At 37.1% G+C, this 13,448-nt stretch overlaps 1 protein-coding gene across 4 annotated transcripts; it reads right to left on the bottom strand.

The window, feature by feature from the left end:
• Window positions 1-7,416: 7,416 nt before the first annotated feature.
• Window positions 7,417-11,461, bottom strand: LOC105051455 (serine/threonine-protein kinase-like protein CR4). Of its 4 annotated transcripts, none has more exons than XM_029266572.2 (2): window positions 10,933-11,461; window positions 7,417-10,615 (listed from the first exon to the last, which is right to left on the bottom strand). In XM_029266572.2, the coding sequence occupies exon 2, from the start codon at window positions 10,553-10,555 to the stop codon at window positions 7,841-7,843; it is 2,715 nt and encodes a 904-aa protein (XP_029122405.1). In that variant the 5' UTR covers window positions 10,556-10,615; window positions 10,933-11,461; the 3' UTR covers window positions 7,417-7,840. The 4 variants fall into 4 exon arrangements, with proteins under 4 accessions (XP_029122405.1, XP_019708265.1, XP_019708264.1 ...); XM_019852706.2 differs by having other exon boundaries at window positions 7,417-11,134; window positions 11,222-11,460; XM_019852705.2 differs by having other exon boundaries at window positions 7,417-11,110; window positions 11,222-11,460.
• Between the last annotated feature and the right edge of the window lie 1,987 nt (window positions 11,462-13,448).

Below are 13,448 nucleotides of genomic sequence, written 5' to 3'. Positions count from 1 at the left end.
TGACTCCGACGGACGACTCTGACAGACGACCTCGACGGATGACCCCGATAGACGGCTGCCGACAATATCCGACCGAAGGTATGTCGGTCGAACCGACCCATGCTGTTCCCGACCGACCGAGCGGTCGAACCCATATTACCGACTCACTGTCGGGGGTGGCGGCCGACGTCCAACTTAAGCAAGACACCAGACCAGCCGACGGTGCCTCCGGATCATCACCCGACGTCCCGACAGCCGAATATCGACGTATGATCGGCCAGGCCTCTCAAATGCCGTATGACCGCTATGGGCTGTTGTCCTGTCAAGGACGTGCTGTGTGACCACCCTGGAACATTGTCCTGCCAAGGACATGGGTTGATTCTGACAACCTGCGGTAATTTGACAGTCCACGGCGACTCTGACAGCCTCCGGCGATTTGACAACTCCTCCTATTGTCTGCGTCATTAATGACGGTACCATGCTGTGCTCTACTATAAAACGGAGAAGGCAACAGTGCTGGAGGAAGTTCCTTCGAAACCTTTGGGCTTACTCCCTCTCTCTCTAGCTCTCTCTCGTTGAGCTCCTTGATTCTTTTCTACTGTTGCCTAGTCTCCTCTCTGACTTGACCGTCGGAGGGTTCCGTCGGAGTCACCTCCGGTCAGTATGGATTTTTTTTGCAGGCGCTTATTCTCGGTGACCAGGCGATGAAGAGATTGGCCGCAATAGCATCTATGAAAGAAAGAGAAGCAAGTAAAGGAAAAAGACAAGATAAAGTAATGAAACAAAAAATATTGCAATAGAAATCAGTTTCTGGCACAATAGTCTTGCACAAGTCCTCCAAGTATTTCTGTGTCAACAATTTTATGTAATAAATTGTAATCATAATCATAATAATCAACCCTTTTCCCAATTATGTTGGGTCACCTTTATGGATCTTAGTTATTGACATGTTTTTATGACAGGTTATCAATATGATATCAAGCCTCCACCTTTCTCATCTGGGCTTGGGACTAGCCATGGTGGTTTTATGTAATAAAATGTCATTGAATGAAAAAATTTTTTTTAAGACAAGTTAAAGAAGAAAGAGGAAACAAAGAAGGTGAAGAGAAATGATGAAAGATAGGCACCTCTGGCTGCTAGACATGAGAGAGAAAGGAGGGACAAGATGAGGGATATAAATATACGTGCATCCATATGGGCACGCACGTGCAGAGAGAGAGAGAGATTCTGTTTCAAATTTTTAGATAGATATTTCATATTAGGTCAAGAAACCGACATATCTCTCTCCATACCGTAGCTGCCCTGGCCTTGTGAGGAATGCTGGGACTACATTTTTTTTTTCTTTTCTTTTCTTTTAAATTTGTCATTTGACATATATATATATATATATATATATATATATATATATATATATATATATATATTCTCTTTCAAATTTTCTCTTTTTCTTTTTTCTTGAGGGGGGCATAGTTTTGTATATCCACAAGCAGGTAAGGAGCAATCCCCAATCCGCCTATGCACTGGACCATTGATTTGTCACCTGATCTTTTTTACCTAGTTTGGGCTGATTCTAGCATTGTAATTACAATAGACTGTAACAGGTTTATCCCCCTACCTAAAACGAAAAAAAGTAGAACAGGAAGAAGAAACAGGTAAGCTTTGGATTATCTTCTGAGACAAGTCATGGCATGTCAAGTAGAAAAGGCAGGTTATAATTCTTACTCAGGATCTAGCAGGCTAGACCAGAGAGGGAGGGAAGAAAGAGAGTGTGAGATGAGGAGGGAGAGCCCGGTCCTATAGAAATGGAGACTTCATGAGAGAATCTGATAAAGACTCTTTATCTACGAGCACGATTGTGGAGGAGGTTGATAAAGATTTTTCAGCATTCAAAAAAAAAAAAAGAAATATTGTAATAGAAAAAATAAAACTTAGAAAGAAGGGAAGGCTCTTGGATGGCTTATTGGATTAGATCCTAAGAGACCTTTCTATAGCCAATCAATATGACCATTTATAATCGTTGGAGTTTTTATTGACCCATTATGATCTTAATAAGGAGTTCAACAATCATAACCTTTAATAAAAAGTTCATCGGTCAAAAAATAAAAATAATTAAATGCACATGATCGTTTGGTAATTAGGAATCCAATGATCAAAAATTAAAATCATGATAATAAAAAAATTAAAATATTTAAATAATAAAATGAAAAAAATAAAGTCAAAATACTTAGAGAAAGTCTTAGGAAATTTTTGAGTTTTTCTTTTTGAATTCTATCCAACAATTCCCCATAAAATTCAAATTTTTAAAAAAAATTAAAAAATAAAATAGTACAAATTTTTAGATATTTATACTATGTAAAGGATAAGATGACTTAATCTTAATATCAATAGTATCCATTTGAAAGAAATGGAGTGAATCAGATCTTGAACTATGTTCTTTTAACTTAGACTTTAATTACTATATACATAGTATAGAGTTTCTTTATCGCAAGTCTATGTATTAGTGACCCTACATACATATCTTGATTTTTTATAAGAGTTACTAGAGATAGCCAATATCGCATATCTGTGATCATGTATAGATACTCTCATATTCATGAGCCCCTATAGAGATATGCATAGTATTACATCTCGACAAATATCTCTTGGATCTTATTTAGAAATAAATTCTTCTTAACCACTATATAAAAGCACTAGTCACTATAGAAATGGGATGGAGTCTATGATTCCTATATCAGATAAACTATATGTGCTCCTTGACCAACTAATTAGCTTATATTACTACATTGAACCTCTTTCAAGGATCTCCTATCACAAAGGTTGAGTTTCCATTATTGAAAAGTCCATTATGGGCAAAGCTCTATTCCTCTCGATAACTTTAGGATTTTAATCCTATTTAAATCTTTTGTAAGGCATCTATCCTAAAGATAATGGACAAATAGATAATAATAAATATAGTGTAACTTTATCTGAATATTGCAATAAATATTCAATACATAATATATCATATCTCTCATCTGACTATATAAATCATGCACCTGTGAGCAACCTTTAGAAACTATTGATATTAAATAAATCAGCATCAAGCATATCCAAAATATGTTATTACTTTGATCATTATTATCAATGGAATAGGAAAAATAATTTTTCATGATGCATAGAATGCGCATGCAATTCAATGTAAATTAAATATGTGATAGTGTAAATGATATATTCTAATAACAGAAATATATATATATATATATATATATATATATATATATATATATATATATATATAAAACTAAATATGAGGATTATTTGAACAAAGTCCACAGATACCTCATATTATCCAGCTCAGGGAGAACATGTGAAGTATCAATTCTAAATACCCATATTATCAAACAAGAGTATTGAATTATCTTGGGTTCGACAGATAATCATGCATTGCTGCTCTCATATTAACCCATTAAGGAGGGAATGGTATGCTCTCTATGCGGTCCAACAACAAGCATTGATGGGGTCTGAATTCTCCAACAATTTTTTTTTTTTAATAGAAAATGACTGGGACAAAAGCGACCATGAACTTTTTGAATTGGACAGCTTTCTTCGTAACCTCCAGCTGACATCCTAGCGCTAAACTTGAGGATCAAAATTGGATCATTGCTAATTGCATTCTTGTCAAATGAAGCAAAAACAGTATATGCAATCACACCAGGATGTGCTATCGAAATGTAATGTTGGCAAAATACATGTACCAGTAACAGTAAATCTGTAATATGCTAATTTTAGAATCAAATATAATATTTCTAAACAGCAACAACCTCAAATGTCTTGGCACAGGATGCATGAAAAACAAAAGATTTTTTTTTTTTTTATGCCATCACATATTTCTACTGCCAAACGTATGCTTTAAAAGAGTCAACAGACTAACTCTACACAGATTCTCAAGATATAGTATTGATGGTTTCAGTTCACCATGAAATTATACTCCAATTTATAGAAAAACATAAAGACTTAAAAGTCAAGTAGATTGACAATAAACAATTAATTACTTGATATTAGCTAACAGCATGAGATGTAAAATATTTATTTTTAGAATGAAAAGAAACTTAAAGAGATGATGTCATGATGCCAACCGTCTCGTTTTCAACGAACACAGTTTCAACAGCAAATAGCAGATACAGCCTGCATAGGATTAGTACTATTTATTATTTAAAATTTAGTTACAATAAGTAAATGTCAAGCAGCCAAGCTGACAGCAATCAATGTGGGTAAATGATGGATCATTATAAAATAAGGATTAAAGCATTGCATATGCTCTGGTACGATAGTCCTGGATGGTATACAGGGGTGTCCATACCCAATATCATGTATACCAGTCCACAACGGTAGACTCATTCCTTTGGCTTTGAGCACTAGCACGTTAGATTGGCAACAAAATTCAGGATTGAAAATAGGTGGTTAGCATTGCTAATCTAAAGATATTATATATAAGATTATTTTTTTAATTACAATCAAAAAAATATGCTTTAGATTGATACAACATGGTTTCAAAAATTTTTTAAAAAAATTAAAAAAATTAAATGAATCAAATAAAATTTTATTGTAAAAAAATTATAAAAAATTTACAGAATAATAAGAAATAAAAATAATCAAATTCTGTTGGACACCGTCCTAAGATGTATTTTTATTTTTTATATAAAAAATTTTTAAAAAATTATCTGAAGATACGATTGAAATTCTCCACCTGCAAGCACGATCATAAAAGAAGTTGATGAAAATTCTTTCAGTATCCCAAAAAAATATTATAGTAGAAAAGAGAAAGTTTAGACAGAAGAATAAAAGGCTCTTAGATAGTTTAGATCCCAAAAAAAATTTTTTATAGCCAACCAACATGACCGTTTAGGATCATTAGGATTTTTATTGACTTATTAAGATCTTTATAAGGAGTCCAACGATCACAACTTTTAATAAAGATTATTAAAAAATTTCAATAGTCAGAAAATAAAAATAATTAAATGCACATAATCGTTTGATAATTAAAAATTCAATGATCAAAAATTAAAATTATAATAATAAAAAAATTAAAATATTTAAATAATAAAATTTAAAAATAAAATTAAGATATTTGAAGAAAATTTTAAAAAAAAATTTGAGTTTTTTTTTTTTTAGATTCTCTAGAATAATAAATATATTTTATAGTACTTTTCTGAATTTTTGGAATCTGTTGGTTGGCCAGAGAAAGAGGCAAGCAGCCTGCGTGTATGAAGAATTTACGAAGATTTATCAGGAGAAAAAAAAAAGTGTTGTAGTGCATGGGGCTCCGGCCACTGCAGGGTCCGAGAAGAACCTATATGATTTAGAATGTGGAAAATTTTGGATGCACAAGTGGGTTCATGCCCTTTTTTCTTCGAGAAAAGCACTTCACACTTGCTAGATGCAAGCCTTGCCCCAACTTATACTTGCTATGGCCTAAGAAAGAGAGAGCCGTGATCCATAAAGATGTGGTCCAGTTTAAAACTAAAGCCAATGGATAAGAGTGCTCGAAATCTAAATTTTGTGAGATAGTTTTAATGTTTTATTAATGAACTTCATAATTGTTAATTATAACAGTATAGTTTAGTCACAGTGTCACGGTTTTGTGTCCGCAGTTCCAAACTGTTACTAATTATTGATAATTTTTATAGATAAATTTTATTTTCCCATTTTAAAATCATTAATTTTTACACAGATTCTGTTTTTCTAAAATCTGTCATTTGTCAATATTTTTACTTTTTAAAGACACTGTTTTTGCATTTCGATTCTCCCTGGTCTGGTCCTGGCAATCAATTTTTATAAATAAATTTTGTTTCTTTATTATTAACAATCACTAGTTTTTATTACTAAATTCCTTTTTCTAAGACCCATCATTTGTTAGTTATTTTTATTTTTCTAAGTTCACTGATTTTTATTAATATCTTTGTAAAATCCATAAACCTATTAAATTTTGTGCAAACCATCCAAGTGCAGCCCTTATACTTTTTTATTTTCGTTTTCTAATTTCCATATTACGATGAATTCTTTTTAAGGATATTTACTTTTTTAACAAATCCATCTCAGCATTTCTAACATTCATAAGAATCAGCCTCCTGGCAGCCCGAGAATTTCTCTTTTTTTTTTTCAAGCTACATTTATGAATTATTTCTTTATCAAAAACTGGTATACGTTTCCAAATATATTCCATTTCCAGGTACATTTGCAAATCACCCTTCCAGCCCCTGATCTCACTCTAATATTTCTAACGAATTCTTCTTTCCAAAGCCACCATGGTTTTGAATGTAATGTTAGGTAATGTTGCAATGTTAGGTAATGTTGCATGCGACACTTCTTTTACATTTTCCAAATTATTCCCAAGAAATCTTTTCTACTGTTTTTTTTTTCTTCCCAGTAGATTATTATTCAAAATCCACCTTATTGGTTCAAACATTCTTATGACCACCCACCAGTCACTGCACGCACATTTTTTTTCTTTTTCCATTGTGAAATTATTTCAATCAACTCTTCTGTTTTTTTCCCAAAAATCTGTGCAATGTTTCCATATATTCAATAATCATCCCTCCAGCACCCCAGCAATCTACATGAAGCTGGATGGTGGAAAAATGGTGTCGATGTGCATACTTTATTTTTTCCCTCGGTAAAAGAAAGGTGTTTGGTTGGAGAAGTTAGGATTTGGAATAGGAATGGATGGCTTCCATTTCAATAACTTGGTATGGGGAAGTCCGATTCCAATCCTGAGATAGATTAAGAATGATCCAATTCTCTTAAAATCCAATCCCATCTCTATCTTAAGGATTCAAATCTCCATTCTAATACCGATCCCTATCACAAACCAATTAAAATAAAGCATATAGCCATTCCAATTTCCATTCCAATCTATTCCAATACTGATTCATTGCTAACCAAATACCCCCATAATGCCTTGCTCCTCATACTCCTCAGCTTACAACTATAACTCTCCTTTGTTCAATTATTCTGACAAAGCTCCCATTTTTCTTGGTCGAAACCCAATCCATCCTATAATAATTCATACAAGAACATCATGGCTCAAGAACAATCACCAATTCTTTTTCTTCTACCCCAAGTCTGTCTGTCTCATGAATCAAGATCTTTCCAACCACACATCAGAGCGCATCTGTCAGTTAGATACATGCACCAAAAAGAGTATAAACAGAAACAGACACTACTACACCCAACTGGAAAAGACCCCTACTAAGATGAGAAACAGACTGTTTACATAGAACATTCTGAAGGATACTTCCCATCTCTTCAAACCAGGGCTCAACAACCACTGTTGACATGCAGAGCTAAAACCAGTTAAGCTCTTCTAGAATGCAAAGAGGGCCAAAAACACTAAGAAAGAAAGATAATATTATACACTTGTGCGCATGGACAATTAATTCAAATCAAGAAATTTACCAAAGGCAAAATCTAATTGATGAGATAGGAACATATAGAAACATGACACCTGATTGCAATTGTTTTCAGCGCAAATATAATTAAGCTGCTATATGGGAGAATGACAAATAAACAATGTCCCCTAATTTTTTTAATCAGTTTTTTAAAATGACTTTCCTAGCACAGAAGCTGGAAAACAAAGCTGAAAGCATGGATATTTATGCCATAACAATGAGTAGCCAAGACTTTCGACAATAGCATTCCAAAGTGCAATCAGATGCAGCAACCGAACACCGCAAGGATGGGATTGAGCAATATGCACATCATTTTTCTGCTAAAACAGCTTGTCGATGAGCCGGACTGTCCTCCAGAATCGAACCCCAAAAACCACATTGTTATGGAAATGTTTAAATGAACCTTAGACTGATAATCAAACATTGCCATACCATTAAAAGTTGTGCTGCAAGAAAAGATCCTCCTGTGGTGATGCTGGCCCAATCTCTTCCTCCAAGCACCTCAGACCATCTCCTGCTCCACCATTTGCTAAACTCCTGCCCTCCAAGTTCTTCATATCCACATCCCCTTCAGACACTGATGACTTCCGCCGCTGTGATGACGTCACACTTGGAAATGTTATCCATGAAGGAGCTCTGTACTCGAACCTCTGGTCATCGGCATCAGCAGTATCATTCTCCGAACATGACTGGTTTGAAGATCTCTGGGAAGCCTTTTTGTGCAGCCTGCTGCTCCCTAACACCACCTCGGTAGGCAAAATCGGTTGTTCGATACATGGGCTTCCCATCAATAGAGCAAGAGCTCTCTCTAAGGAGGTTGTCACCTTATCCATTGAAGGCCTGTCCTTTCCCCTCATTCTTACACACTTGCACGCTATGGCTGCAATTTTCTTAAGAGCCTCAAGGTCTGCAGGAGTTTTCAGAACTGGATCTAGTACTGCTGTGATATCTCCAGCTTTGATCAGTGGTACTGCCCATTCTACTATGTTACCTTCTTCATACTGCATATCAATAGCTTTCCTGCCACTTAAGATTTCAAGAAGAAGAACTCCAAAACTATAGACATCAGACTTTGTCGTCAGATAGTGAAGTCGATAGTATTCAGGGTCAAGATAGCCAAGAGTTCCAGCAGGGAGTTCAGATAATGGGGCACTACTATCATCTGGGGCAAACAAAGAAAGGCCAAAATCGGCAACACGAGCATTGTTTTCCTCGTCGATCAAAATGTTTGAAGATTTGATGTCCCTATGAATTACCGGCGGGCAAGCATATCCATGCAAGTACTCTATCCCCCGTGCAGCTTGGACAGCAATGGTGACACGGCGAACCCAGCCCAACTGCTCTTTCAGAGTAGGGTCCTTACCATGGAGGTGTTGGTACAAGGACCCATGAGCCATGTACTCATATACAAGAAGCCTCTCACCACCTTCTTCACAGTAGCCAAGCAAGTTAAGCAAGTGGGCATGATTTAATCTTGAAAGGAGGTCGAGCTCGGTGTGGAATTCCTTAGAATTTTTCTTCACATCGGATGCCTTTATGGCTCGTTTAACTGCAACAAGTGTTCCATCCTTCAGGATGCCTTTGAAAACATATGAGAAACTGCCTTTCCCCACAATTGATTCTTCACTGAATCCCCCTGTAGCTTTTTCCAGCTCTTCATAAGTGAACATCTGAGCCCTCCTAATCTTCAGCTCCTCCATGTGGGGTCGAACTTTTACTGAATCCTTATGGAAAGAATACGTGCGGTTCTTCACAGCCTTCAATTCAGAATCTGAACAACTACAATTCCTTAATTTATATCGAACATAAAGACATGCAATTAACATAACTGAGGTTACCACGATGGCAGCCAAGACAAGCTCCCCTAAAATGAAAGGCATTTGAGGAGATGCAACTTTCCGGTTCTTCGATTTCTTTCTCGAATAGCAGAAAGAGGAGCATTCTGCCGAGGCACAGCTGGAACAATTGAATTCACACACTCGGTCAGATGTCACGTTGCAGGGTGTGGACTGATACATGCCTTCAGGGCACCCGACACTGCATGGCAAGCAAACTCTCGAATTCACCGGCTTACAAATCTTAACCCCGACACTCACATGGCTGAACTCATAGTACCCTGGGCCACAAGGATTAGAAGCACAGATTCCAGGAGAAACTGCGATCGGCAATGACCAGGGACCGCTGGTGCCCCAGCAAAGTGGCCTCAGCAAGGTCTCTGCAAGGACACCACAAGTGAAGTAGTCCCCAGCTGCAATCTCATACACCTTTGCCTCTTTGGGAGGGGGAACACTATTCTGGAGCTTAAACCCCCAGCAGACCACTCCATGATCAAGGCTCTTTATCCCACATGCATGAAACCTACCACCAGCAACAGAAACCATAGGATACATTGGCACCATATTGACATCCCCCTGGCCCAAAACATCTGAAGATGACTGCTGCATTTCCAAGCTACTCCCCCAGCAAAAGACCTGAGAATTCTCTAAGATCCCACACACATGAAACCCACCAGCTGAGAATGATTGGAACCTCATATTCCTTGGGGTCAAGCCTATGACACTGCTCCCGGTATCGTCGCCCCAGCAGAATGCCGTCCGATTATGGGCAAACAGGCCACAGTTGAACACCGAGCCGGCGGTTAATGCCGCAATGCCACCTCTAAACTCATGGGAGACGGTCATGTTGTAGCCCCAGCAATCAACCAAGGAAGTGCCCCTATAAGTTGCTTTGCTGGGCTTTCGGAGGGCGCAGAGATGGTTATCGCCAGCACTTATCTCTGAATAGGACACACCTTCCACCATGGGCTGAGGCACACCCATCTTCACATAGATGTTGCTCCCCCAACAGTAAGGTTGCCTGGTGTCCAACTGAAGCCCACAGACAAAGCTATCACCAGCAGTGAGACCAAGGAGGGGAAGTCTAAAAGGGGAACCATACACTACAGAAGCATCAGCACCAAAGCAGGTGACCATGTGAGACCCATCTGAGTTCAGACCACAGAAGACTGGGCCATTCTCACCATAAGAGACAGCAATGGAGGACATGGACCCAAGGCCTGAAACATCCAACCTTTTTGAGCTACCAATTAGCACCAAGATGAAAACTTGAACCAAGAAATTACTCCTTCGGGACTTCATTTTTGACATCATAAGAATGAAACTCAGATGAGTCTTCCACCCCCACTTCAAGAAGTTGCTCTAGTACTTAAACTTGCATCCATAAAAAAAAGCAGGACTTAAATGTGGAAGGATAGCAAAATCGCTTCAAAAATCATAACTGGAAAAGTATCCAATCTGTTGTCATTCACACCTTATAACACCCAAATGGGATATCAAAAAATCAAAAAGCCTCTCTTCTTTTCTTTCTTTTTTTTTTTTTTCAGGGAAAGAAGGAATTCCCCAAAAGAAGAGTTCAAAGCCCAGACGAGACTAGCCCACTGTTTCCCTTTCTTATATTTGGCAGACAGAAAGATGTTCTATGAGAAAATACTCCATGCAGTGAGATAACAGATGAAACAGAATCAAACCTGGAATGTTGAATTTCTGATCCCCAAAAACCTTCCAAGATCATGCCTTTGAAGAACAACCCTTTCCATTCTGCCTGTTTTCCAACCACAGAACCGCCCAAAATCTTTTCAGAATCTAAAAGGCCTGGCAAAGAAAGAAGGTGGCCACCTTTTATAGCTTTCCTATTCCAGTTTCCATCTACAATGGATGGTAGAAAGAAGTCTGTGAAAGAACTGTATCAACTCCCCCCAGACAAGAGTAAAATTTGAGTGATGAACTAAGATGAAGTAATAAAATTCTCTGCGATACCTGGAGGTCGCCTTAAGGTCTTATTGGAGAGATGGAATGGAGGAAGACCATGGGAGAATGGGAGAACATACAGGGGAAGAGAGGAGATCAAAGACCAAAAGCTAACAGGGGAGGAGGATAGGAGGTGGGCTGGTGGGGTGGTGGGGGGAAGAGAGAGAGAGAGAAAGAAAGATGGGAGAAGTGAATGCATTAAATTCGAGTTCTTGGTTGGAGGCATGTGTAGGTGGGGATTGTTGAAGGGAATTAAATGCTGTATGTTTTTATGCCTAGAGCTCTGCACACTTGTCCATCAATTCGAATTCTCCTACAAAATGAGTGCACCTTTCCTTTGTTCTGCTGTCCTGTATCACTTGACATGCGTGAGGAGGGTTTCTTCTGTTCCCTCTTATTTGGTAGTTCTAGTGTGAATAATTTTATTAGTGATCTTAGTTGTATCTCTAGGAACTTCTTACACACATGAAAATCTAGAAGTGAACAAACTCCTCTTTGTTGTTTATCTAGCTTTACATTTGTTAATTAAAAAGTTTACCAGAGAATGATCTTCCCAATAATTTTGTCTGACCTACTAGTCTCTATTGTAAGAGGTGGATCTAGGTCCTAATCACTTAAATCTCGGACCCTACCATATATTCTCCAAAAAAATCTAGATTGATTATTGCGTGCTTGCACTTTATAATGACATTGGAGTGATACAGTTGAAATCCTTATATAATATATAAGGCGATATTTGTCGGATTGTCACTCTAATGTGGGAGCCAAAATCCAGAGTGCAAGCATGCATTTTGCATGGAGCCAAGTGCGGTTTAATTGAAATCTTATATGATGACTAATTAGGGTGCTGATCGAAGTGCTTTGCTATGTTTACAACTTTATGCCATTACTCTGTGAATGATATTTTCATTTATTTCAATCTGGGGATTCATCCAAATAAGTTGTTGTATGAATCTTTCATCAAGAAGTTGTTGTATGAATCCACTTCATATTAGCACACTTACAGTTTAATCAGAGCACTTGTTCACTATAATTGGCAATGATCAGGTTCTCCAAAAAAATAGCCTATGATGTAAGTATCAACATGTTGCAACTGCTGCAGGGTATTGCAGCAGATCATACAGAACATGCTGCCATAATATCATGCCTAATTCTATTAATTTCCCACTTTAGTTTACTCACCTTTTACAAAATGCATTCAATATTACGATTAGGAAAATTTGGTGCTGCACACCAAATTCAGTAATTCAATTATTCAATTCAATAAACATAAACAATAATATCAAGCAGTATACCTTTAATATAAAGGAAGTAGGGTATAGATTCCAGTTACAGGGAGTGTTATAGGGTAGGTATAGAGTAGAGGGATGGAGATTGGCCCCTCCTATTGTCTATATATAGAAAGAACAAAAATATGCAACCGAATTTGGAAGTCAGGACACAAAACCAACATTCTCATTAGTGAATTTATTAAGTTTATATTTCTTTCAAAATTGATTAGTAATTTTTTTATGAAAAAAGTACTCTAATAAAAACTAGCATGCATGTCTCCAACAACATCCTAAAACTATAACTGATAGAAATCTAAGATTAATATTTCTGTATTTAATACGAGAGCTGTTTTTATTCAGTGAACTGTCACTCTTCCTTTGTCACCTTTTAGCCCAAGTCTTTTATGATAAAAAATAATTTATGGATCAGAGTAGGGAAGTATTTACTCATGAAAACACGTGAATTAACAAAAAAAAAAAAAGGAGTTGGTTAATATTTTGCTTTTGGTTTCTATTTTCCATATTCTTTTCCACTTTATTTGTCCCTTATCATTACTAATTTCCTTTTCGGTTGTCCATCCATTTGCTGCACAACGGACTTGGAGTCTCCAATGTCTAAAGTAGCTGTCATTGTTGGATCGCTTGCTTTTTTTTTCTGCCGCTGCCAGCCATGTGGACTTTTTTGACTTCGTATAGAAAGTCCTTTTCCAGAGACCCAGCAATTTACATTCCAGTCCCTGCTTTGCCTGCTATTTGTTAATCAGGATCTATTGATATGCTAATCTTATTTTTGGATCTCTTATCTTAGTGATCATGTATAAAGTAATGCTCACTGACTATTAGTAGCATGGAACTCCAGATGGCTTAAACAAGCCGGCGACCGATGAGCAAGTGAGAAGTTAAACTTCTTCACTTCATACACATTTTTTTCATAATTAAGCCCCAATGAGATGTCGTTCGTGGGT

The sequence above is a fragment of the Elaeis guineensis genome, chromosome 9, assembly GCF_000442705.2.
Source record: "Elaeis guineensis isolate ETL-2024a chromosome 9, EG11, whole genome shotgun sequence".
Lineage (NCBI taxonomy): Eukaryota > Viridiplantae > Streptophyta > Magnoliopsida > Arecales > Arecaceae > Elaeis > Elaeis guineensis.
This window is presented reverse-complemented; position numbering and strand designations above follow the sequence as displayed.